We start from the raw sequence: 26,245 nt of genomic DNA, 5'->3' as shown, positions 1-26,245 counted from the left end.
AATTGATATGTTACATACCAACAGACACTTTAAACTACATTTCAGTAAATTATTGTTTAGCAAGAACAATTTCCCCAACAACAGAAAAAAAAATCATGCAAAACAGTTCAGTGTGTGTGTGTGTGTGTGTTCGTGTTCGACTTAGGTTTTGGAGACATTACAGGCTCCTGTTCATGAACACTCCTTCGACCTGAAATGCGTCACAATGGGATCTGGAATGAGGTTAGTCACTTAAAGGCTGATGATGAAGACATTTAAAATATACATGTACTTGCCGCTCTTGATTTCTTATTCTGTTTGAGCTTTAACTAAACAAAGCATGGGAGCATTAGACTAAAATGAATGATAGGCTTTGTGCGACACTAATTGATTATGACGTGTGTGTTTTCTAGCTGTGTTTTCAAGTCAGAAAGTCTGAACCAGAATCTGGCATTGTCTCTGAAGATGGAAGTCAGAATCCCAAAGCAGTGAGTCCTCTTACATCTTCACATACTTCATTTGAATTGATTTGCTCCTTGGGATAAAAACTGATTTTGAAAGATCTCAACAAAGAATGTCATTCTTAGTATTTCTTTTTGATACACATAGAATATCACATTTCTTCCCAATAGTTTTCTAATCCAGCAACCCTGTGTTTCAGGAATGCTCTTGATTTTGTACCACATCTGCAACTTTTATTTTTAGGTTAATTTATTAGCTGTAACATAGAAAAGCCCAATTACAAGTGGTGCCATTTCCTCTTTCTGTTCCCTCTGAGGTTGTCCAAGTCTCCACCCAAAGGCCACCAGCCCAACAACTTCAACAGAAAGTCTCCCTGGCAGCGAGCAGAGAGCAGGAACACCAACTGTATCCCAACCAGTCAAAACAAGTGCCCCAGCCCACAGAAACAGGAGCATGAGACTCCTGGAGCTAGCAGACCCTCGTCACGATGCTCCACTCCTATCCCAACCTCCAGAGCGCGTCGCCAGTCTAGCCACAGCTCGGCATCAGGCCAGAAAACTCCAGACGTAATTATTGAAGAGCTTATAGATGAGGGACAAGAGAATGGTGTGTAAGGCTTTCTTCCAGTTTGACTTTGATTTCACATGAATAAAGTCAGATCCAATGTGATCTTTGATGTTTATCAAGAGGTGAATATGGTTCAATGCTCTTTATAATGTATCTCTCTTTAGCTCTCCCTCCCACTGGGCCTGAGCTGGCTAATGACAAGTGGAGAACTAACAGAAGAAAGAAAACTGAGTCGTGTGTTGGCAATAAGAGAAATGGTAAGGTCAATGAATAATCTTGTAAATGTATTGATGTTATATTAATTCATTTAAGCTTTATTTTATCTTGATAGATCATTGAGAACAAGCTCTCATATGCAATGAAGTCCAGAATATACAAAAAATTAAAGCACATAAAAATTACAAAATCAACAAGCAAAACAAACAAGTCAGGGAAATCAGTCAAAGGATTTTTTATTTTTATCTAATCAATTTAAGACTGTATACACATAACCTAAAACAACCCTCAGTATAAGATACAACATTTCGGATGAATCCGATTTAAAAAGAGCTTTCACATGTAAAAAATAAAACGGATAAAAAGAATGAAGTTGTCCCAATTTTTTAATTGAGGTACTCTACTAGTAGAAACAATTTAGATAACAAACTGGTCTTTATGTTTCATTAATTTTTTTATTCCCTTGCACCTTCCCTGCCATCCTTTTTCTTTATTTTTTCTCTCTTCCCTTAACACTTCATACCCCTGGTCCCGCTCCTGTGTTCTAGTCACCCAGTGGGTGGTGGTCACCCATGTTGTGAATCCAAGTCACTTCTACGTGCGCTACGTGGCCGAGAAGAGGGAGAGCGAGACCCTGTCTAAGAAGATCAACCAGTTCTGCTGCGAAGACACTTGTCGCTTCACTTCCAGGGACACAGTTGAGACCGGTATGTTTGTCCTAAATATAATGGAGTCATTGGTAGAATTGTAATTTTAACCTTTAAATTCAAATCTATTATTCTAATAGAATAAAATCTCTTGTAAAATATATTTTTTAATCTCTTTGAGACTTGAAAAAAACAATAATACCAATGTTCATGTAATTGTTCCTGATTGTGGAGTGGAGGGTGAAACAAACTTGTTACTCTCCAGGCTCCCTGATCTTTTTCAAGTGGAAGGAGGGAATGTGGTGCCGGGCCAGTGTGGTTGAGGTGTCTCAGAGGGGCTGTGTGGATGCTGTGAAAACCTGTCCAGTCACACAGCTGGCCAGTATCCGCGTCTTCTTCCTAGACTACGGCCTCACCAAAGGTCTCATCATACAGAGGTACACACACATACAAATGGATAGAAGGTTTAGAAATATCTGTCTCCATGTTAAATATATTTTTGTTATTTTTGCAGAGGTAAACTACACTGAATAAAAAAGATATACATCACTAATTGTCATATTTTTTGACTATTTTCCTGCACCAGAACAGGATTTTTTCATTTAATTTCATCTGTACTGAAGGACTTAAAGATGCAAATCATTATATCAAGTTTATTTTGTATTTGTATTTTGACTGCGCTTTTTGTTGGTGTCTTTTTCATAAAATAAATATGTTGTACATACATTTTTAACAGACCCATATTGAGTGGATATGACTCATTTTGAAAACTAATTGGGGAGCATTGTTCTAATTTATTCATTACAATGCTGAACAAAGTTTTCCAGTACATCCTCCACTATTCTCTGTCACATTTTGCAGTGAGGAGGGGACCACTGAGTGTTCACTGAGTGCTGTGAACAACCAGTTGAGGAAGGTGACGGAGGCTGTGAATGGAGAGCTGGGTAACTTTTCCCCTCAGGCCATCAAATGTTCACTAAAGGACCTGGTGCCTTACGACCTGGTAAGACCACTGAGATTCCAATATGTTTGTTTTATTTTTCATGGTGCAATGTTTTTCTTTTCTTTTAAAATTCAATTCATTGCACAGACCTAGTATAATGTTTTATTGTTGGCAATATGTGTGTTTACTGTTATTGTGATGTGTGTGTTTGTTCAGACAAAGGGCTGGAGTAAAGAGGCGCAGCTTGAGTTCCGCAACGTGGTTGGCTCTGCAGCTGTGGAGATGCGACCTTTGGGTCTGGACAGAGAGGCTTTCTTGGTGGACCTGAGGAAAGCTCCCATGGACCAGTCCAGTGATGTGCCCATCTCCATCAGAGAATACCTGGTTTTCATTGAAGTGGCCAGGTAAATGTGCATTCGATGATTTGAAAATAATCAGGAAAGATTCTGATAAGCCAATTGGTGTTTATATGATGTAATTTAATAATTAAAACTGTCCGATCGTTTTAAAGGCGGAGTCAGCGATTCTAGAGAATGCTTGTTGTATAATAACATTTTTGTCAAAAAAAAAATCTCCTCAAGATCCGCTTCTTGTCCATACTGTGTGTGTGCTGAAAATATCTGGTGTTAATACACAGCCTAGGCTCTGTAAGCTGGTATATAAACAAAATATTGACAAGAGGTGTTCTCTAGAATCGCTGACTCCAAAATCAAATGCAGACTTTCTGAATATCAATCCCTACTACTGAAGTGGACTAACTTTGCCGGTGCTCTTTCAAACATGCTCATAGGTTTTATTCTCCAGTGACATTGGACAGGAGGCCTCTGTCGTACTACCCTCCCGCTTATCCTAAGATCAACAAAGAGCTCAATGCTGTGGTGTCCCACATTAACAACCCTGCTGACTTCTACATCCGGCTGGTACTAAATATGCACACAAATAAACATACTTGAAGTATACAGTATATACAATATGCTCAAACAAGGCCCCAGGATTTTAGATTTTATTTAGATTAAAAGAATAAACCCTTGTGTACCTCGATTGATTGATTTTATGTACATGTAAGTAGTAAAGTAAACTCATCCCATACGGAATTATTACACCAACATTTAGCTATTATTGTCACTAGCTATTTTGTTTCCTCATCTTTTGACTTTGTTAACCTTCCTTCAGGTTGATAACATGGAGTCGTTGTTGCTCTCAGCCAAGCTCCAGGAATGTTATAACGCGACATCAGTCGCTAGAGAAGATGACCTCAACGTCTACTGCCCTGTGATAGAACAGGCCTACGTAGCCCGCTTTGATGACAAGCTGTGGTACAGAGCTCAGGTTCTAGGTGAGTGTGTGTGCACGTGCAATCGTGCATGTTTGTGTGTTTAAGTGCACGTTAGAGTTAAGTAAATATTTGTTTTACCCTTGGGCATTGTTTAATAATGTATTGTTATAGCGATTCAACCATATCCAGTTCATGTAAGATTTATAAGATGGTCCTCTGCTACTTGCACGTATGTCAGACATCAGAAGTGGTGTGTATCTTTCGCTCTCGTCACTTGAATATGTATGGAAAGCATGATAACACAGCCAGTGTATCAACTGTACGTTTGCTATAAGCTCTTCCAACTGACTGTGGTTGAACTGGTTGTATTTACTGTTTTATTTTTATTATAATTTATTTTTTAAATTAATTGTTCAATTCACACAGACGTGTATTAGCATGAGCTTGTGAAACACGGTGAATGTGATCTGATTCTTAAAGCACTGACTTTAGAATTTGAACTTTGAGTGCTGTGAGTGAGTGACTGCTGTAGCCACTTTGATGTTGTGTGTGTGTGTGTGTGGTGTAGGTCATCCAGGGGGCAGGAAAGTGGAGGTGCGGTACGTTGACTTTGGAAATAAGAAAATCTTGTCAGTCAGCGACTTGAGAAAAATCAAAGACGAGTTCTTCGCTCTTCCTACCATGGTGAGATCACAGAGTTTTAATTGAGAAACTGATATTTATTTTTTACCTTTTGTGATACGAAAAAAACAACAACTCACTACAGAAGGCTGTTAATTGGCCCTAATAACATTTAAGTCGCATTTTATTTTTTTTCGGCCAATTTACAGCAATGACCCTCCTTGCTAATAATCCCACACCCATTTTCAATCTCATTTTTTCAGTTTACATACTGGAAAATATACATGAAATATCCTAAAAATGGTCCTCAAAAAGCCTGCTAATATTACTTTACACTAACATTTTGACATTGTCCTATAGCAAATAATATACACATTTTATCAACATTTTTAAACTTTACACTCACACTGAATATGTCTATTTCTGCTGTCCAGGCAATCCACTGCTGTTTGTCAGAAGTTATTCCTCTGGATAGAGAGACTTGGAGTGAGGACTGCACTAGCAAATTCATCAACCTAGCTCACGGGAAACTGGTCACTATTGTGGCTACAGGTACTTTTTGCGTGCTTGTGTGTGTGACTTAGATTTTTAAAAATGAACAAAACAGGAGAATGGACTACTTACAAGAATTACCTGTGTGTTTCATATTTCTTTGTGTGTGTGTGTCAGATACCAAGCTTTAATGTTATGAATACTGCAATCACTTGTAACCCATTTTATGGTCTGTGTTTAATCTTTTTAATTTTGCTTCCTGTACCCCTCCAGATTCAGTGCCTAAAACTGAGCCTCTCCCAGTCAAACTGTTTGAGAGCGGCCTGGGCGGGCCACTAGCCAACATAGCTGAGCTGCTGGTCAAAATGGAGCTGGCCTGCTTCAAAAAGAGGTGAGACTTATCTGAGGAGTTATCTGTTATTCAACAAAAAAAAGCATCCATAAGTTATGTTGTATAAGAATGAAACATCATGTATTTTTCTACACCATTGAAGAAATAGTTGCCGCAACACCCAAGTTATCAGACGTGAGGAACCACATTTTATTTATAACAACAACATTGATACTTCTTGTATGTTTTCTACAGCTAAAACAGCCACAGATGCGTAAATATGTGTACAGGACATTGAAAACATGATCATGTTAATTTTGTTTACCCAGTTGTCCCTATGAAAGTATGAAATGCAATTTAATATGAGGGAAATGAAAGTCAAAATAGTACGGTTAAAATGAATATCTGATTGGTTACGTGATCAGTTTTCTTCAATTCATCTTGTGCTCTTTGTACTTCTATTGTATATTTTTGCAGTGGTTGACACTAACGGTTGCCCGCTTGCCCGGGGCAACTGAAAATAATGTTTGGGAAAGTTGAGATTGCTTTTTGGTTGCCCGAACGGGCAAGTGGATTTTAGAGGGTTTGTCTGTAGTCTAGGCTATGTATTCATGTGTTTTACAGTCTGAAAAAAAAATATTTTTTTCGCTAACTCACACAAAATAGATCGGCTATATTCGCAATTGAGCAGCTGCGCGCGGCAGCCAGCAGCATCACGGTCGCTCTTTCGCACTCAATCTCTCTATCTCTCTCTCACACACACACACACACACACAGCCTGTGTGCGCGCAGTTTCGCTGTCTACGTTCCGAAAGCCGGCTCTATCCTACGGACCTGGTTCCGCTATATTCAAAACCCAGAAATCAATAACGTTTGAGCTTATGGATACCGCTAGTCCAGTAGGCTAGGTCACATTATGTAATTTTAAATATCGAGTCGGGTCATCTTCATCTAATTAGGCCTACTTCAGCGTATTATTCCATCACTGGACCGCATCATGGACTGTAAAAGTGTTCTACCTTCGACTGTCTTGAAGAAACTCCTTCAACCCGCTCCGTCTCCCAAAAAAAAAAAAAAAACTCTTGTCTGCTGAGCCGCTGCAGACGTGCTCGGCACCGTCTCATCATTCATTCAATGCAGCGGTGATCAACAAACGAGAGACTATGTAGCAAGTCCCGCAGTTCGAAAATCGGATAGTTTTTAAATCCATATTAAAATCTGCAGTATAAGACCTAGTTAGCTAAAAAAAAATCGTAAACGGTTCAAATGTGATGTGTTCAGGTCGGCTCAGTAAAATGATTATTAGGCAAAGGTCAATAAAATGACATCATGATGTGTTCAAATGTAACATCAAGAAAATAAGAAAGTTGAGTTTTTCGCGGGAAACTTGAATAATAGCCTACAGTTTGGGTAAAAAACTTGTTTTCCCAGCAATATAAACTAAATAGTAGGCCTAAATATGGAATTATGACCTGCTTAAAGTCCTATCCTGAGCTCTGCTCATCTTATAAGCAATTAAAGCAATAATACCAGTTCTCTTTAAACAAAATAATAGAAAAGTATCGATAAAGATTTGGATTGTGGAGTCTTTATAATGGTATCAATGAAAATGGAAATGAATGATCCTGCTCCCTACTTACAGTGTAACTGGGCAATAGCTTTAACATGGTGGACTTTAATCATTTTATGGCACACGATCACTTTTTGGCACAATGTGACCGTTTTAAATAAGTAAAATAAATAAAAAAATTCTGTGGAAGCTAACATTCAGCTTGACTCTGAGCTAGACTGAGTTTTCTGAGACCCTGGGCAAGGTGCATGGCAAAAAGAGGTCCTTTCACGATGCTGCAGCAGGACCAAGCGCTTGGTGTTGTGTGATGTCATGATATATAGGCTTATATGAATTGTTGTTTGTTTTATGTGGTCAGGATGAGACTAGTAAGCAGTGTTTGCATTTAAGAGATACGGTTCGCTAAAATGTATAATTTAATTAGCCTATACTGTATATATCATTGTTTAACCTCTTAGACTCTAGGGTCCCCTATTTAGGGGACTTTGTGATCACTCTCGCAGCAAAAGGCATACAACACTTCCATAACAATGTAGAAATAGTCATACTGCACATCAAATTAAACATGAGAAACTCAGCTACAAGCACATATAAGTAATTTTTACACACACCAAACACAACTCAAACACCAAGCATATTAATGATCAAATATCAAAATCCGAATAGCGTCAGAAAGTCAACCCTCTCTCCACATTTCCATTGCTACCGCTCCGATACTTCATTGTATACACACAAATATCATCTCCAATGAAAGCTAAGACCATAACGAGTTCAACAGTACCACTGTCATGTCCCTACGATAAAAACTCAGTGAACCAGCGACCAAAGAATACAAAGGTAAACAATCACTTACTTACAGAGACCAACATAAATTCGCTCTTACCTTTGCGATATTTTGATGAAAAGTTGTACTTTAGAGCAAAAAACTCCTGTTATAGTAAATCCAACATGTCCCCTTTCGTTTCCAACCATTTCCAAGTGAATCTGACATATTTTTCACTTTCAAGGAGTCTCGTTAGTTCACCATGCATCATAGAAGGTTTACCGCGGGTACCATTTTGCTTTCTTACTGCTAGCCAATCATGTGTCTGGCACACATTTCGATACCTCCCCTAAAATCTATTGGCTCTTACGGTTAAAACAAGGTGTCAATCATCCGAAACGAACAATCATTGGCTGAGTTATGGGTCTGCGTATCCATCTTAGGCTACATGCAACAGTAGCCATGTTTACGCAGAGTGCGCAGAGCGCACGGTGTGAGACGGTTTCTGAGGAGTTTTGAGATAGTTTGTTGTTGTTTTTTGGTCATTTATTATCAAAAATGGCAGAACATCGCCGAACCAAGTGCAGTATGGATAAGTTGATCGAAATGATAACTGCTGAGAATGCTGACGAACTTTCTGCACGGGACTCCAGCTCAGACGACAGAGACCTCGGCAGCGACAGTGACTACATGCCGCCTATGGAAAGGTACAATTCAATTAATTAGTTACTAGAGAGACATCCCAAAGAGATGTTCATATATACCAGTATATAATGTATATAATATCAGTTTTATGCTAGATAAATGCGTGTGTGTGCCTGTGTGTGTGTGTGTGTGTGTGTGTGTGTGTGTGTGTGTGTGTGTGTGTGTGTGTGTGTGTGTGTGTGTGTGTGTGTGTGTGTGTGTGTGTGTGTGTGTGTGTGTGTGTGTGTGTGTGTGTGTGTGTGTGTGTGTGTGTGTGTGTGTGTGTGAGAGGCAGGCAGGGAGGGAGGGAGGGAGTGTGTTTTTTATGTTGTGTTTACTTCCAAGATTATTATTATCACATGTCTATTGCTTATGTGAATGCATGTATTGTGTGTGTGTTTTACTTCCAAGATTGTTATTATCACACATCTATTGTGATAGCTTTTGTGAATATATTGTGAATGTATTACACTTTCAAAATAAGGCCACTAAATAATATTTGTTTCCTTCCACAATTGGTGTTGCAGTGATGATGAGCAGCTTCATCTTCCCAGACAGAGCCATTGCCTTCTCAGATGCAGCTAGGAAGTTACTCCACCGCTTGCCTCTACCCCCACGCATGCCCATCTGCTGGGATCCCGAGGGTGAAGACATCCATGTATTGCAGGAAATGTCAGGTACCACTGTCTCACTGCAAAAAAGAACTGTTTCCAGCTCTGGCACGACAACAAGTAGAGAGGAAAAGGAGACTCAGGAGGGGCTGTTTTTAGTTTGGACTTATTGTTGATATATTGTTTTTATTTGGACTTCACAGTCAGTGTAAATAGTTTTGTGTGATTTATTTTTTTACAGTTTGTTTATTATTGTTGATAAATAAATATGTTTCATTTTGATTCAAACTTCAGTTGCTTTTTATGGTTCTTTGAAAATTGTATATAGTTTAGGTTGGTTATGCAAAAAAAAAATCAAAAATAAAAAAAAAAGTCAAAAACTCTTGAAAATGTATGTGATGATCACAGATAATGACATAAAAGTGAAAAATATAGTTCAGTACATCAAAAACTTCAAATGGCACAGCTAGTGCCAAAGTGTGCCAAAATGTGCCAAAATGACCATTTTGGAGAGTCCGCCTGACTAGTCTGTACTAAAACCTCTGTAATTCTGCTCTGCTTCACTTTATGAGGATCAAACTTTGCAGGAATAATGGTAACACCTTGTGCTATGCTTAGATGTAGAGTTTTAGCCCCATCAGCATCATTTCAAAGAGATATTCATTGTAAAAGTGTGATTTTTTTTAGGCGGAAATGAAATCAGTCATTTATGCTTGTGTGCAAACTTAATTGACTCTGAGCCAGTGACATAAATACTGATACTTACACATCTGAACACATTTCACAAGTGTTCCCTTCATAATGACACCACAATTATTCAAATAGACCTTGTAGATGCAGAGATATACTCTATTCATTTTGGGTATGTAATTTTCGAGCAGAAACCTAAAAAATAGGCTAGAGCTTAAGAGGTTAACAGTTTTTTTGTTTTTTTTGGGCAAGTGAACACAACATTCGGGCAAGTAAAACATTACCTGTACTTGCCCTATGGGAAAGTGCATTTGAAACCTTAGTGTCAACCCCTGTTTTTGTCATCTTTATTCTTTTCCCCCTTTTGCATTTTGCTGTCACTCCATTTCACCTATTTTTCTTCTATCCCTATCTCCTGTAATTCCTCTTGCAGACCGAAGTCCAAAGGAGGCCGGTCCCCTGTTGATGACTCAGCCATATGGGACCCTCCACTAGATTCTGGTGTTAAAGCCCCCGACCAAAACCAGGAAGATGTGCAGCTGTCGGACTTCCAGCCTCAGCTCAAGCTCCCGACCACCTTTAAGGATAAGAAAGTTAAAGTCAGCCACGTCGTCTCACCGAGCTGCTTCTATGTGCAGTTTGCCCAGTACGACTCCCAGCTCAAAAGGTCACCATTGAAATCCTTTGAAATAAACCGAAAACTTGTCTTCTAGTCAAGGTCAACCCAGTTTTTACTGAATTATATAAATACCAATTTTTTGTATTTTGTAATCAAACAATTTTGATTATGGATTAATCACATTTAGCAATATATTAATCTCTATTTTTCTGACATTGTATTAACTGAAAGTTTCATCACAAATGCTATGTAAGATTATTGATAGTGGAAGTGATGCAAAGCTATACACAAGCTAGGTTTGCAAGGCTTATATTTTGGTTTGCTATTGTTTGTATTTTACAAGCAAGAATTAGTGTGTTTTGTCTAATCTACAAATATACTGTAGCACTAAATGTACGGTGGCTGCTTTTAATTATGCCACTTGGAAGGCGCACCTGAATAATGAACTTCTCTATAAACAAACAAGTGAAGGTACTGCTGGTTATTTGATGGTCCAAACATATATTGATCGTTATATAATCTCTTGCTACAGGATCTGTGAGTTGGTGAAGAAGGAGTGTGCGCATATGGAGCCAGAAGATGGAGTGGTGTGGAAGGCAGACATGTACTGTGCTGCTCACATCAACGGTGTTTGGGAGAGAGGACAGATCTGCTCTGATGTCACATCCAATGACATCGCAGAGGTAAACAACATAGGCTATATAAAACAAATTAGTATTTAGGCTAAATTAAACTGGTTGTTGTAGGCCTAAATGTTTTGGGAGTCTTTCATCCACGGCTTATTTCAGACTGTGTGTGGAGTGGACACACTACGTGTGTGTGTGCCGTACAGCCGGTGGGTGCCAGGTGGTTGCCATGGCGCTGCTGCAGCCGAGGCAGTTGCCCTTCGTAGCGAAAAACAAAGTGAAAATTAATGACTGCCGGCTGCCACTAACATTCATGGAGGTTTTGGTGTGTGCGCAGAGTTATAAGTAAGACTTTTGCAAATGACAAGCTTTCTTTACTGTTCTTTTTCCGCGAAGTCCCAGAGTCACACATGGAAGACTCTACTAGTGAAGGTCGCGCAGCTGAGCTAGGAAGTGCTAGGTTCCGGTTTCTGCTTCAAAATAAAAGTCAGAATTGACTTGACGTTTTGTCAGATAAATGATTTTAATGTGAAATTACGCTGTAGGACATGTTCTGTTTGAAGTAACAGTAACTTACCTGAGAGCTATATGTATAGGTTGCGTTCCGAATCGCATACTCTTTCTTTTTTCTATTCTACATACTACATCCGACGATAAAAAGAATCTAGTTAGGATGCAGTAGGCATACTATTGGGACATACTTTTCTCTCTTATTTCATTATAACATTGCGCCTTGATCTTGCCTCTTGCTTTTATATCCGTCGCATCCCCGTTTGTTTTCATATGGAGGCTTCGTCGATGTTACGTCACTTCACGTGCGCACTGGATTGTGGGTCAGAATCGCCCAAATAGGATGCCCTTTTCAACACTAACAATCTTGGCCGCATGAAGTAGGACATCCGGGTACTTCTAACCATCCTAAATCTGGCCACAAGAATCGGGACATCCTAAATCTTTTTTCTACATACTATATAGTAGAAAGTATGCGATTCGGAACGCAACCATAGTTTGTGGTGTTTCATTACTAGTTGCTGCAACGGCATGAGAAAAAACCACGTTTGCTAGACCATAAAGAGCGCGATAAAAAAAAATAACGCCATTAAAATGGGTTTGCGTTAACGCTGTTAATAACGCGTTAAACTGACAGCACTAGTTGAAATGCAAGCTGCATTGATGATTATTGCACTGTTCATAGAAAGTCATATTTGTGACAAGAAACACTTTTTCTCTAATACAATATTAGAGAAGGTCATTCATCTGTTTGTCTTAAATTATCATTATAAGCAAACTCTGAGTAGCAAACTCAGATGTATATATAAATATATTTTTGAAAATCACACATGAAAATAAAAATAAAAAAAAATGCATCGAGATGCATTGAGAATCGATTTTGAATCGAATCGTTGACCTCTGAATCGAATCGTGAGGTGCCAAGAGATTCCCACCCCTAGTCATTTTACTGCAACACAAGACATTTTGGGTGGATGATAATAAATTAGTGTTTTGATATTGGTGCTCCTGTTAAGTTTATTCTTGACATTAGTGTGCGTAGTGCAGTCTAAAGGGCATGAGCTTAGCATTAATTTAACCTTAATATGGTTTAAAGCTTCTTTGAATTGTTCTCCCTGTCTTTCTGCTGGCTGGTACCAGGTGATGCGCTGTGACCATGGCAACACGGTGAAGATCCATGTTAGCAACCTGCGGCCGCTGCCAACCTCCTTGAAGGGCTCTCTGGCACTGATGTGCACTCTTACGGACATTAGGTTACATACACACACACTCATTCACTCACACATGGCACTGTCATGCACAAACACACTTACAGTATATATCAATCCATAAAAGGGGGATACACCGACACACACCCTCAAGCGAGGCTTGTCTTTTTCATACCTTTTGACATGGTCCTCAATCTGTCCTCTGTCTGTCTCAGGCCAGCGGGAGGCCGGTCCACCTGGACAGCTACAGCATGTGACCTGATCTCCTACTACCTGACCGGAGCCTCAGCAGTTCTATCCATCAAGGTCTTCTTTCCTTTCCCTTCCTCATGTCTGTCCTGTTTTCCTCTTGGCTCAAGTTTTTTGCTCAAGCTTAAGTTTACTTTATCTACATACAACAGTTTGTAAAAAATAATAATTTCTTGCAGTCAATTACTTGAAAGGTGCTCTCCATTTTTTGTAAATATTAGTAGATGTATTATTATTAGTATTAGACACATTTTTTCCTTTGCTCTGCGCTGTGCGCCTCTTTTCTTTGTAGGAGTTGACAGATGAGCGTCCAGCACCCGTCACTCTGTTCTGCTCCAACAAGATGGGACAGTTTGTCAGCATTGCAGATTTTCTGGCAAACGAGGGCCTCGCCCTCAGGGAAAGAAAACCAAGGTGTGTGCGCCACATGTATGGAAGTCTGTGACATTTTTATTCTCTACTGTATGTTAGGGATGGGTCCGATCCAGTATCGGTATCGGGTCCGATATGGCCGAAATCTGCGTATCGGATATCGGACTGACAGCTCCGATATTAAAATTAGATTTTTTTTTTTTTTTATACTATGTAACATGCGCCGACGTTCGGTGGAGGGAGAGAGGACATCACTTTATAATTTGACATACAGTACATATGAGTTTGTTAGCCAGTGAGCTAACCAAAGCTAATCCAAGTCAAGGAAGTGGAGAGGCTTGTGACAAATTCTACTATGTAAAATACAGCCAGAGAGAGAAAGACTGTTTAGACAAACAGACCACCACATATTCTAGTGGGGCAGAAGTGATCATTGAGAAGGATTTCTGCCTTTAAGATAAACCTATATGCATTTGTGTATATTTATTGCTCTTTTAAATTAGAATTGCTTAAGCCTTCCTATACATAACATCACCACCAACGAAAAAATGTATAACAATTATGATATCGTATCGGTCAGTATCGGTATCGGCCGATATCCAAACCCCAGGTATCAGAATCGGATCGGAACTAAAAAAAGTGGATCGTCCCATCCCTACTGTATATTGCTCTTTGACTCTCCTTCTTGTAAACATTACCACATATCAGAAGCTGAATGCAATTAAACAGTTTCTTAAATTCATTATATTTACTTTTGATTACTTTATTAAAATTTGACTATTTTTGCAAGCAGAATCTGCCGTCAGAAGTCTGATGAAATTTAAGAACCATATAATTTATCACTATATTGTTATTAGCCGGACCGCTACTTTGTGCCATTAGGCAGTGGCTGATACTTAATTTAAATTTTGTATTCATTATTTAATAGGCCCCTGATTTTGTGTGCTTCTGTTTTCCTTCAGGGATGCTATCGTTGAAAAACCAAAAGAAAATGATGCAGAGTCTCCAGTGAGCAAGACACAAACTGATGCCTCTGATTGCGACCAAAAAGACGCTCATCCCGCTCCTTCTATTCCAAAACTCCCCCTGTCCACTCCCATCCCTCCTAAACCTGCCCAACGCACAATTATATCTGCTGAGAAGGTGATCACACACACAAACACTGTCTGGGCAAGTAACTATTTCTATCCACCGGTATCCTGCGCACCAACTCTGTTCTATTAAATCAAGGTTTAAGATTTTTTGCCTTTTTTATTAAACTATATATAGGACTTTATGTAATCTTTATTCTTCTTTTTTTAATATCCAATTAACGTGTCTTTATATTTCCTTCAGTTTATTTATATCTTGTCCTAATGTTTGTAATTTTTCAATAACTTTGATTTTCTTTAAGTTGCTATACAATACAAGTCAACTTTCCTTGCTTTGCCTTGTGAAAGATGGGTATTTGAAGGACATCGTGAACAGATTAAAAAAAAATCTAAATAACAAAAATTTATGCAAATAAATGTAGTTTCTAAAAGATCATGTCTACATGTTTTTATCCATAGCTGTGGTTGTATTCTGTCTGTGTGTACACAGGTGAATACTCAGTTGTACCAACCTCCAGAGCTGCCATGCCTTGGTCATATCCAAATAAGTGTTTCTGCCATCGGAGACGACGGCCTAATTTACACCCAGACGCAGAATGCAGGTGCACATTGGAAAACTTCCCCAGGACTCATTTCAATTCAAGTTTTTTGTATTTTATTGCAAGTGGGCCTAACAACCTTGTATGTGCTCTTAAATCAGTGGCAATGTATTTTTATTATCTTGACTATGGTGTCAATTCAGAAAATAAAATGTGTGTGTGTTTCAGAGTGTCAGCTGGAGCTGCTCAGAGACAAGATTCATCAGAGCATGAAGACATTGCCCAGACAAAAGCCCTACACCTGGAAGTCAGTCCTGGGCTGCGCTGTCATCGGACCCGACATGTTGTGGTATCGAGGACAGCTGCTGGAGTTACAGGGAGGTCATGTTAAGGTCAGGAAGACGCATAAACGCACACAAAAATCATTGCTTTGTTATTTTGAAGAAAATAAAGTAGATTCAACAACCAACAGTTAATTGTGGTTCATGCTATTTCTTATTTTAGATTTTTTTATTAAAGGGGGTTAAGGTTCATTCACTTCTTTGTCGGTCCCTGTCCTCTACCCACACTTAACTTCTACAGGTCCTTCTCATATAATTAGCATATTGTGATAAAGTTGATTATTTTCCATAATGTAATGATAATAATTGAACTTTCATATGTTTTAGATTCATTGCACACCAACTGAAATATTTCAGGTCTTTTGTTGTTTTAATACCGATGATTTTAACATACAGCTCATGAAAACCCCAAATTCCTATCTCAAAAAATTAGCATATCATGAAAAGGTACTCTAAACGAGCTCTTAACCTAATCATCTGAATCAACTAATTAACTCTAAACACCTGCAAAAGCTTCCTGAGGCTTTTAAAAACTCCCAGCCTGGTTCATTACTCAAAACCGCAATCATGGGGAAGACTGCCGACCTGACTGCTGTCCAGAAGGCCATCATTGACACCTTCAAGCAAGAGGGTAAGACACAGAAATAAATTTCTGAGCAAATAGGCTGTTCCCAGAGTGCTGTATCAAGGCACCTCAGTGGGAAGTCTGTGGGAAGGAAAAAGTGTGGCAGAAAACGCTGTACAACCAGAAGAGGTGACCGGACCCTGAGGAGGATTGTGGAGAAGGGCCGATTCCAGACCTTGGGGGACCTGCGGAAGCAGTGGACTGAGTCTGGAGTAGAAACATCCAGAGCCACCGTGCACAGGCGTGTGCAGGAAATGGGCTACAGGTGCCGCATTCCCCAGGTCAAGCCACTTTTGAACCAGAAACAGCGGCAGAAGCGCCTGACCTGGGCTACAGAGAAGCAGCACTGGACTGTTGCTCAGTGGTCCAAAGTACTTTTTTCGGATGAAAGCAAATTTTGCATGTCATTTGGAAATCAAGGTGCCAGAGTCTGGAGGAAGACTGGGGAGAAGGAAATGCCAAAATGCCTGAAGTCCAGTGTCAAGTACCCACAGTCAGTGATGGTCTGGGGTGCCATGTCAGCTGCTGGTGTTGGTCCACTGTGTTTTATCAAAGGCAGGGTCAATGCAGCTAGCTATCAGAAGATTTTGGAGCACTTCATGCTTCCATCTGCTGAAAAGCTTTATGGAGATGAAGATTTCATTTTTCAACAAGACCTGGCACCTGCTCACAGTGCCAAAACCACTGGTAAATGGTTTACTGACCATGGTATTACTGTGCTCAATTGGCCAGACAACTCTTCTGACCTGAACCCCATAGAGAATCTGTGGGATATTGTGAAGAGGAAGTTGAGAGACACCAGACCCAACACTGTGGATGAGCTTAAGGCCGCTATCAAAGCATCCTGGGCCTCCATAACACCTCAGCAGTGCCACAGGCTGATTGCCTCCATGCCAAGCCGCATTGAAGCAGTCATTTCTGCGAAAATATTCCCGACCAAGTATTGAGTGCATAACTGAACATAATTATTTGAAGGTTGACTTTTTTGTATTAAAAACACTTTTCTTTTATTGGTCAGATGAAATATGCAAATTTTTTGAGATAGGGATTTTTGGTTTTTCTTTACTTTTTTGCCAAAATCATCAATATTAAAACAATAAAAGGCTTGAACTACTTCAGTTGTGTGTAATGAATCTAAAATATATGAAAGTCTAATGTTTATCAGTACATTACAGAAAATATTGAACTTTATCACAATATGCTAATTATATGAGAAGGACCTGTATATGAGCCTACTTTTGTCTTATACTTTACTTGTGAGACCCAAGTTTAATGCATTTGTTAATTTCTTCAGCTAACTGCTTCAAGTCGCGCTATTATGGGTCGCCCTGTCCTGTAGTTCCATTTCCCTCGTCTACTTCCATCATGGATAGTTTTATGGTTAGGTCATTTTGAGACTGTTGTTTGTGTGTTATCAGGTACAATATGTGGACTACGGCCTGGTGGAGAACATCCCAGTGGTCCATGTGTACCCCATGCTGCTGTGTGCTGACGTTCCTCAGCTGTGTATGCCCTGCCAGCTGCACAGCATCAACCCTGTAAGGATTTATGAGTTTGTCATTATATACAGGAGAGTATATAGACCAAAGTCATCCCAACTCAAAAGTCCACTTACTCTTTTTCAAAACATGATATTGATATTCTCTAAATATAGATATTACATAAATACATGTTTGTCTTATTGCATAATGCATTGTTATTTACAATATATCTTGGTTCTGTTTCTCTTTTTTTTGGTGTTCAATTTAAGTATTATGACAAATATTTGTCAAATGATTTTATTGTCAAAGTACCATAGTAGTGTCTACTCACTCACTCACTCTCTCTCACACACACACACACACACACACACACAAACAATCCTTCTCTGTGTTTCTCCAGGTTGGTGGTAAGTGGCAGCGGGATGCCGTGGACTTGATGAGGGAGGTGTTGCTGAGCCGCTGTGTGGACATGCAAGTCAGGGTAGAATTACACTCAATACCTTGTGATTTTTACCGACAAATTTAAACAAAAATATATACAGTCCTTGGTGTTATACACATTAAGTTTGAATGTTGGATACAAGCATCAACTAGTGTCCACAGCATTAAAGAGTGGTTTTAGTTATCAACCCCTGAACTAGTGAAACATTTTGTCACCTCTTCTGTGTGTGTGTGTGTGTGTGTGTGTGTGTGTGTGTGTGTGTGTGTGTGTGTGTGTGTGTGTGTGTGTGTGTGTGTGTGGTAGGAGCTGCCGACTGACCCGAGGGGACCACTCACAGTCGAGCTCTTCATAGACGGAATGAGCCTCAGCAAGATCCTGTGTCACCATGAACACGCCTCCATGGACCGGACTCTCTCTCCACTGAAGGTCTGTGTCGGATGGTTCCTGTTTCCCCACAATGAAGCAGTGCTGCCATTACTTACTCAATAATATCTGTGTTTCTCTGCAGGGACAATCAGTAATTTCTCATGCCCCCTTTCTGGATGATGAGGACCTCAACACTGAGGTAGCGTAACATTTAAGAAGTGATTATACCGATGATCAAATATAATTGTGTTTATGCAAATAAAATTATTGGTTGCATATGAACAATTGGTTATCCAGAGGAAGTTATAAAACAAATAGTTTGGAAGACTTTGCTGCAGCTGCCATTGATATGAAGTCTTAAGCTGTCCTTACCAGACATGTACACATTACAGGATGAGTTAAAGTTAATTCTGTGTCTCCAGGGTCTTAAAGGCCCAGAGGAACCAGTGCTGGGGCCCTTTACCTACCCGAACCTGCCAGAGAAGGGCACGCAAATCCCAGTCAGAGTGAAGCACCTGTGCACCCCCAACGAGGTAAATGCTGACCACAGACATATGACTGTTATTATTTATTTATTTATTTTAGTACTCGGGCATGAATGATATATACAAAACAATTTGGTTCTTCACTGTATCCGTAGTTCATTTTGAGCCTGCCAGTATCCTGTCGTGTTATTTAAATATCAGATCAACACATTTCTCACTGCCCTACAACTGCAACTTTACATGTCATTATTCATTAATGCTGCTTTCTATAGTCATTAACCCCTAATAAATGAAGGTAAACAGATGTTTGAACTGATAAATGCCTTTGCCGTGCTATCTAGCTGTTCCTGTGGCCTTTGGAGGGAACAAATGATGCGGAGGTGAATGGAGAGACTCTGGATGAAGCTCTGACCAGAATCAATGCAAACATCAACAGCCTGTCAAGACTGTCCAGCTTCCCTCTTGGTAACAACATTTACTGTTTTTAATGCCTGTGTTTCAAAGCACAGGTAGGACTCCATAACAGTCTGTACATATACACTCAACAAAAATATAAACGCAACACTTTTGTTTTTGCTCCCATTTTTCATGAGATGGACTTAAAGATCTAAAATTCATTCCAGATACACAATTGTACCATTTCTCTCAAACATTGTTCACAAATCTGTCTAAATGTGTGATAGTGAGCACTTCTGCTTTGCTGAGATAATCCATCCCACCTCACAGGTGTGCCAAATCAAGATGCTGATCTGACATCATGATTAGTGCACAGGTGTGCCTTAGACTGTCCACAATAAAAGGCCACCCTGAAATGTGCAGTTTTGTCTCACAGCAAAATGCCACAGATGCCACAAGCATTGAGGGAGCGATTGGCATGCTGACAGCAGGAATGTCAACCAGATCTGTTGCTCGTGCATTGAATGTTCATTTCTCCACCATAAGCCGTCTCCAGCAACTTCGCACAGCCATTGAAGAGGAGTGGACCAACATTCCACAGGCCACAATTGACAATCTGATAAACTCTATGCGAAGAAGATGTGTTGCACTGCATGAGGCAAATGGTGGTCACACCAGATACTGACTGGTTCTGAGTCCCCAGACCCCCAATAAAGCAAAAAAAATGCACATTTCAGAGTGGCCGTTTATTGTGGACAGTCTAAGGCTCACCTGTGCACTAATCATGATGTCAGATCAGCATCTTGATGTGGCACACCTGTGAGGTGGGATGGATTATATCAGCAAAGCAGAAGTGCTCACTATCACACATTTAGACAGATTTGTGAACAGTGTTTGAGAGAAATGGTAATATTGTGTATCTGGAATGAATTTTAGATCTTTAAGTCCATCTCATGAAAAATGGGAGCAAAAACAAAAGTGTTGCGTTTACATTTTTGTTGAGTGTATATGTATTTAAATGTTCCAATGCTAGCTTGGTCTGAAGATCCTACAGTCATTGAAACACATAAGTGTTTCCTCCTTTCTATGTAGTCACTAAGATTAGGTAGGATGTATAAAGAAAAAAAGCACAAACATGTAACCAGAAAGGTTATTTGTTTAGTTAAAAGATTAATATTAAGTCACAGATATTGTGAAAGGAAATCACAAGGAAGAGAGAAGGTTTTGAAGGTCATGACTGTTAAGTTGCATGTTATCTACTGCGCGTGCGCGGCAAGGGTAGTTGCTGTTCTCTGACTGTGAATAATGGCGACGGCCATGGTTGTGCATGTGATATGCTAACGTTCAGTAAAAGTCTAAACTCGAACAACTGTCGTTGTGGTTATTGGATTAACATTGGTAGCAGAGGATGGCCGCTGCTGTGAATTACAAAATTCCGCCACCGTTTGACGAGAAGACGTCATACGAAAGCTGGAAAAATGAGATCGAAATATGGAGACTCGTCACCGAACTGGATAAAAAGAAGCAAGCCTTGGCGGTTACCTTGTCGCTAAAGGGGAGAGCCAAGGCTAGCGCTCTGGAAATTGCTGCTGGCGACTTAAATTTCGACACGGGAATGACTGCACTTCTGACTAAATTGGACTCGGTGTTTTTGAAAGAAGAAAAGGACCGGCAGTACGAGGCGTACACACAGTTCGACCGGATCGCTAGAGGAAGCAGTACTTCAATGGTGGATTACATCATTGAATTTGAACATCGCTACAACAAGCTACGTAAGTTTAAAATGGAGCTTCCAGATGCAGTGTTAGCCTTCAAGCTACTGGATACTGCGGGACTTAATGTGAAAGACAAACAGTTAGCGCTTACAGCTTGCCCAAGCGTCTCTTACGTCGACATGAAATCAGCCTTGAAGAGAATTTTTGGCGATAACGTTACACCACCGCAAGAGGGCAGCAGTGCGCTGCGAATGAGTGAAGATTCTAGTGATGCTGCCTACTACACAAGATACACAGGCAGACGGGAGAGTAGGTCAAACTTGCAACAGTTACAAACGGTGGTTCAGGGCACAAACCCACTCGACAAACATGGGAGGAGATCTAGATGTGCAATATGTCAGAGCACTTATCACTGGGCAAAGGATTGTCCAAACAAAAAGGAACATGTAAAACTTACAACAGATGAAGGGATAAAAAATGATGTTGAAGAATGCAACATTACTTTGTTTTCAAACGTTTTGTCTGACACAGAAGTCTTCATGGTGGAGGCGTTGGGATCAGCTGTGATTGACACAGCCTGTACAAGAACTGTATGTGGAGAAAAATGGCTTGATGATTACATCCGTGAACTGCCACAGAGTGAGTTACAAAAAGTTAATGACAAACAGAGTGCTAGACCTTTCAGATTTGGTGATGGGAAAGTGGTCCACTCCACGAGGAAAGTGATTATTCCAGCGAAGATAGGACAGACTAAATGCAAAATTGAAACAGAAGTTGTCCCTGCAGATATACCCATGCTTTTAAGCAAGACTTCGTTGAAAAGAGCAAGTGCCGTTTTGGACATTGCGCATGACAAAGCGACAATGTTTGAACAACCCGTTAAGCTTGAACTGACATCTTCAGGACATTATTGTGTGAACTTGAGAGATGACAGTGATGCAGAGGAAAGTGAGACCCAAAAAGATGAGGATGAAGTTCTCACTGTGACAGAAAACATGACAACAAAGGAAAAAAAGACAGTCCTGGTGAAACTGCATAAACAATTTGGACATGCTTCAGTTGAAAGACTACAAAAACTACTGGCCTGTGCAGGTAATAATGATGAGGAAAGCAACACAATACTCAGAGACATTGTGAAAAACTGTGAAACATGCATCAGGTACAGTAAACCAAAACGCAAGCCAGTGGTGGGTTTGCCAATGGCCTCAACTTACAATGAAACTGTTGCTGTGGACTTGCATGAGCTTGAACCGGGAGTTTGGTATCTCCATGCTATCGACCACTTCACACGCTTCAGCGCAGGAAGTGTTATCACCACGAAAAAACCCAGGGAAATAGTGAAGCAATTTATTCACTGCTGGATAAGTATCCATGGTCCTCCGCGCAGGTTATTCAGTGATAATGGAGGTGAATTCAACAACGAAGAAATGAGGGACATGGCTGAAAAATTTAACATTGAAGTGAAAACCACTGCAGCATACAGCCCATGGAGCAACGGCCTACTGGAAAGGCATAATCAAACTCTGACTGACATTTTGCTGAAGGTGAAGAAAGACAACCAATGTGACTGGAAGACAGCCCTAGATTGGGCCTTGATGGCAAAAAACTCGATGCACAATGTACATGGTTACAGCCCCTACCAGCTAGTGTTTGGGCAGAACCCAAATTTGCCTTCAATCCTTACCGATAAGCCTCCAGCTCTGGAAACAAGTTTGAATACTTGGGTAGCCCAACACATCACGACATTACATGCTACGAGGAGAGCGTTTACAGAAGCTGAAAGCTCTGAGAGGATCCGAAGAGCCCTTCGCAAACAACTACGGCCCAATGATGACAGATACGAAACAGGGGACAAAGTATACTATAAGAGAGTAGACTGTAACGAGTGGAAAGGTCCAGGTGTAGTCATCGGCCAAGATGGTGTGGTGATTTTCGTCAGACATGGGGGAACCTACATTCGAGTGCACCAGTCTAGGCTCAGAAAAGTGGATCACCCAGAGCTGGAAGAAAATAAAAAGGGAGATCAAATAATTGAAAATGAAAAACGTACAGTGACACCAGCAGTTGGACTCAATGATCATAACTATGACAGTGACAATGAATTACAGGAAGCGGCACCTACAATTGATGAACACCTTGATGCTGAGGATAACACTGAACCCCCTCGTGCATCAGTACAGCCTGGAGGGAGTGATCTTGATCAACCTGTCACGTCGCGGATAAACTCAACCGCGACTTGTGAAGGCTTGAGGCTGAAAGCTGGACAGTTGGTTCAATACACAGACAATGAAAGTGGCCAAACCCACACTGGAACAATTCTCAGCCGGGCAGGAAAGGCCACTGGAAAACACAAACACTGTTATAATGTGCAGTACAGTGAGCCCGAGGAAACTGAAGGCACAACAAGGTCAGTTGACTTAGGACAAATGAAAGATCTTCATGTTATTCAGTCTGAGCATGCCAAGGTATGTACTGATTACACTGAGGATGACATACTGATAGTGGATGATGACGCCTTTATACCTGCCAAACACAATGAACTCAGCAACTGGAGAAAAAATGATGTGTTTGAAGAGGTGAAAGATGAGGGTCAGAAATGCATCTCAACAAGATGGGTGTGCACACTCAAGGAAACACCTGATGGCATTGTACCTAAAGCCAGACTAGTTGCGAGAGGCTTTGAAGAAAGAAACACACAAGACCTTCCCAAAGACTCGCCTACATGTGCTTCAGAATCTCTAAAGATGATCATGGCTGTCATATGTCAAAATAAATGGCAGCTGAACTCCATGGACATTAAAGCAGCCTTTTTACAAGGTAAAGAGTTAACCCGAAATGTCCACATTCGCCCACCCCAAGAAGCACAGAGCAAAGGAACTGTATGGAAGTTAAAGAAGTGTGTTTATGGCCTTACAGATGCCTCTTTGTACTGGTACAATAGAGTGAAAGACACTATGCAGCAGTTGGGAGCTACTGTGTCAAAAGTTGATCCAGCAGTATTCTACTGGCTGGATGATTCCTGTAATGTAATGGGGGTCCTTGCAGCTCATGTGGATGACTTTATCTGGGGTGGTTCACATGCGTTCTCCACAGCTGTCATCCCCCAATTGAAAGATGCTTTTCAAGTTGGGCGTGAAGAACACCACAGCTTCAGCTACATTGGAATGCAGGTTCATTCCCTGAAGGATGAGATACAAGTCCAACAAAGTACATACATAAAAAGTCTTCAACCTATTCCTGTGGACCCCACCAGAGCAACACAGCGTGAGGCTCCTTTAACAGAAATCGAGCTCGACATGCTTAAATCAAAGATTGGCCAGATATTGTGGGTAGCAAGACAGAGCAGACCCGACATTATGTGTGACATATCCATCTTGGCATCTAACACAAAGCATGCCAGTGTCCAAACCCTGCACTGTGCAAACAAACTCATCAGAAAACTAAAATCAGAAGAGGTGACCTTGAGGTTTCAGTACTTGGGAGAAAACTGTTCCCTCAAACTAGTCGTGTTCAGTGATTCCTCAATGGGGAACCTCGCGGATGGAGGAACACAGGGTGGACATTTTATTATGCTTATGGGAGAAGATGGGAAGTTCTCACCAATATGCTGGCAGTCAAAACGCATCAGGAGAGTGGTACGGAGTACGTTAGCAGGAGAGACATTGGCACTTGCAGATGGGATTGACAGTGCAGTTTTTCTAGCTACTATCTACTCAGAGCTTACTACTGGGGACTGCACACACAGCAACTTGCCCATTGTGTGTGTAACGGATAATCATTCCCTTCTCGATGCTGTCAAGTCTACAAAATCTGTCACGGAAAAGAGACTCCGCCTCGAAATCAGCAGTATTAAGGAGCTCATGCACTCTGGAGCTGTTCAGCAGATCATGTGGTCACCTACCAAGGAACAGCTTGCTAACTGCTTGACGAAGACAGGGACTTCTGCACTAAGTCTGCTGAGGGCCCTCAGCGAAGGTGTACTGCATCTTAAAGGCTAAATGAACTTGACAATAGACTACCATCACAGAGTTTGGTCATTAAAAGTGTCATTTAATCAAACCTGTTTAGCTGTTGTAGGTTTAAAAGATAACCTATGTTAATGTTCTATTTCTTGGAAAGTGTTACACTGAAATGTTCTTAGTTTTGAAAAAAATGTTTTTCTTTAAAGAAAAAGGGGAGATTGTTAAGTTGCATGTTATCTACTGCGCGTGCGCGGCAAGGGTAGTTGCTGTTCTCTGACTGTGAATAATGGCGACGGCCATGGTTGTGCATGTGATATGCTAACGTTCAGTAAAAGTCTAAACTCGAACAACTGTCGTTGTGGTTATTGGATTAACAATGACTATATTTCAGACCTGTGCAGCTAGATACTTTCCTTTAACGACAGCATAGGAGCTATGTGTCAGACATTTCTGTGCAGTGTTGTAGTCAGTTAGACAGACCGTGTGTGTGTGTGTGTGTGTGTTTTTTTCTAGGTGGTCCGTGTCTGGCAGAGTACAGTGATGGTAAATACTACCGGGCCAAACTGGTCAAGTTCTCCAGCATCGAGCCCGTCATGATCCTCGTCCAACATGTCGACTTTGGCTCTGACGACACTCTGCCCCCCAGCAAGTACGAACTTCATACTCATTGCAGCTGTACAGCGTCATTTAAATAATAATTAAGTTAAGATTAGTTCAGCTAGGAGTCTAGTAAGTAAGGAAAATTTTCATTTTATACAAACATGCTCGTAGTTGGAGCGCTTGGTTGTTCCATAAAACACCATGGAAATTGCTGATGTACAGGTTTTATTTATACACCATGTGTTTTTATATTCACTTCCTGTCAGGCTGCGTCAGATGCCGGCCGAGTTGCTGGGTTTCCCTTTGCGGGCGCTGCAGGTGAAAGTGGCGGGTTTCAAGGCCCCCAGTGTGAACAGACAGGAGGACATGCTGCCCTACAGCCCGGGGTGGAGCGTCAGGGCTGCAATGGAAATGATAGACCTGTTACACGGCAAAATCACAGCCTCTGTTGTGGTAAGAAACACACAGCTTAAATATTTAAAAAAATTATAAATATGACTTATTCTGTTCTCAGTCAAAATCTTACTATCTTCATTGTCTCGTCTGTTCAGGCTCGTGAACCAGAGCTCACAGTGCTTCTGTACAACAAGGACAGAAAGTTGGTCCATCTGCCTCTGGTGAAAAGTGGCCTGGCTGATCTTGAATGAGGTGCCCTCCTCACCCCACTGGGTGCCATTCCTGTAAGTTTGGGGCTTCATTTTATCTGTGAACTCAGATAGATAGTATTTTACTTAGTCTGATTTGTAAAGCTCAGATTGTAATGGAC

At 40.6% G+C, this 26,245-nt stretch overlaps 1 protein-coding gene across 1 annotated transcript in view; it reads left to right on the top strand.

Moving 5' to 3' along the window:
• The window catches only part of rnf17 (ring finger protein 17), a gene marked incomplete at both ends in the record, with an annotated part of 28,677 nt that extends 2,551 nt beyond the window's left edge, over nucleotides 1–26,126 (top strand). The window contains 30 exons of the mRNA XM_080038502.1: nucleotides 146–222; nucleotides 393–467; nucleotides 758–1,047; nucleotides 1,173–1,265; nucleotides 1,773–1,931; nucleotides 2,137–2,308; nucleotides 2,733–2,874; nucleotides 3,031–3,218; nucleotides 3,605–3,734; nucleotides 3,988–4,150; nucleotides 4,659–4,774; nucleotides 5,146–5,263; nucleotides 5,477–5,594; nucleotides 10,286–10,519; nucleotides 11,004–11,154; nucleotides 12,748–12,860; nucleotides 13,031–13,121; nucleotides 13,357–13,478; nucleotides 14,399–14,579; nucleotides 15,018–15,129; nucleotides 15,295–15,458; nucleotides 17,451–17,570; nucleotides 17,914–17,994; nucleotides 18,259–18,381; nucleotides 18,464–18,520; nucleotides 18,744–18,854; nucleotides 19,148–19,271; nucleotides 25,393–25,528; nucleotides 25,746–25,932; nucleotides 26,031–26,126. Coding sequence (XP_079894628.1) covers nucleotides 146–222; nucleotides 393–467; nucleotides 758–1,047; nucleotides 1,173–1,265; nucleotides 1,773–1,931; nucleotides 2,137–2,308; nucleotides 2,733–2,874; nucleotides 3,031–3,218; nucleotides 3,605–3,734; nucleotides 3,988–4,150; nucleotides 4,659–4,774; nucleotides 5,146–5,263; nucleotides 5,477–5,594; nucleotides 10,286–10,519; nucleotides 11,004–11,154; nucleotides 12,748–12,860; nucleotides 13,031–13,121; nucleotides 13,357–13,478; nucleotides 14,399–14,579; nucleotides 15,018–15,129; nucleotides 15,295–15,458; nucleotides 17,451–17,570; nucleotides 17,914–17,994; nucleotides 18,259–18,381; nucleotides 18,464–18,520; nucleotides 18,744–18,854; nucleotides 19,148–19,271; nucleotides 25,393–25,528; nucleotides 25,746–25,932; nucleotides 26,031–26,126 — 4,044 coding nt within the window. The remainder of the gene's footprint in view (nucleotides 1–145; nucleotides 223–392; nucleotides 468–757; nucleotides 1,048–1,172; nucleotides 1,266–1,772; nucleotides 1,932–2,136; nucleotides 2,309–2,732; nucleotides 2,875–3,030; nucleotides 3,219–3,604; nucleotides 3,735–3,987; nucleotides 4,151–4,658; nucleotides 4,775–5,145; nucleotides 5,264–5,476; nucleotides 5,595–10,285; nucleotides 10,520–11,003; nucleotides 11,155–12,747; nucleotides 12,861–13,030; nucleotides 13,122–13,356; nucleotides 13,479–14,398; nucleotides 14,580–15,017; nucleotides 15,130–15,294; nucleotides 15,459–17,450; nucleotides 17,571–17,913; nucleotides 17,995–18,258; nucleotides 18,382–18,463; nucleotides 18,521–18,743; nucleotides 18,855–19,147; nucleotides 19,272–25,392; nucleotides 25,529–25,745; nucleotides 25,933–26,030) is intronic.
• Nucleotides 26,127–26,245: the final 119 nt, after the last annotated feature.

The sequence above is a fragment of the Ammodytes marinus genome, assembly GCF_949987685.1.
Source record: "Ammodytes marinus genome assembly, chromosome: 12".
Taxonomy (NCBI): Eukaryota; Metazoa; Chordata; class Actinopteri; order Uranoscopiformes; family Ammodytidae; genus Ammodytes; species Ammodytes marinus.
This window is presented reverse-complemented; position numbering and strand designations above follow the sequence as displayed.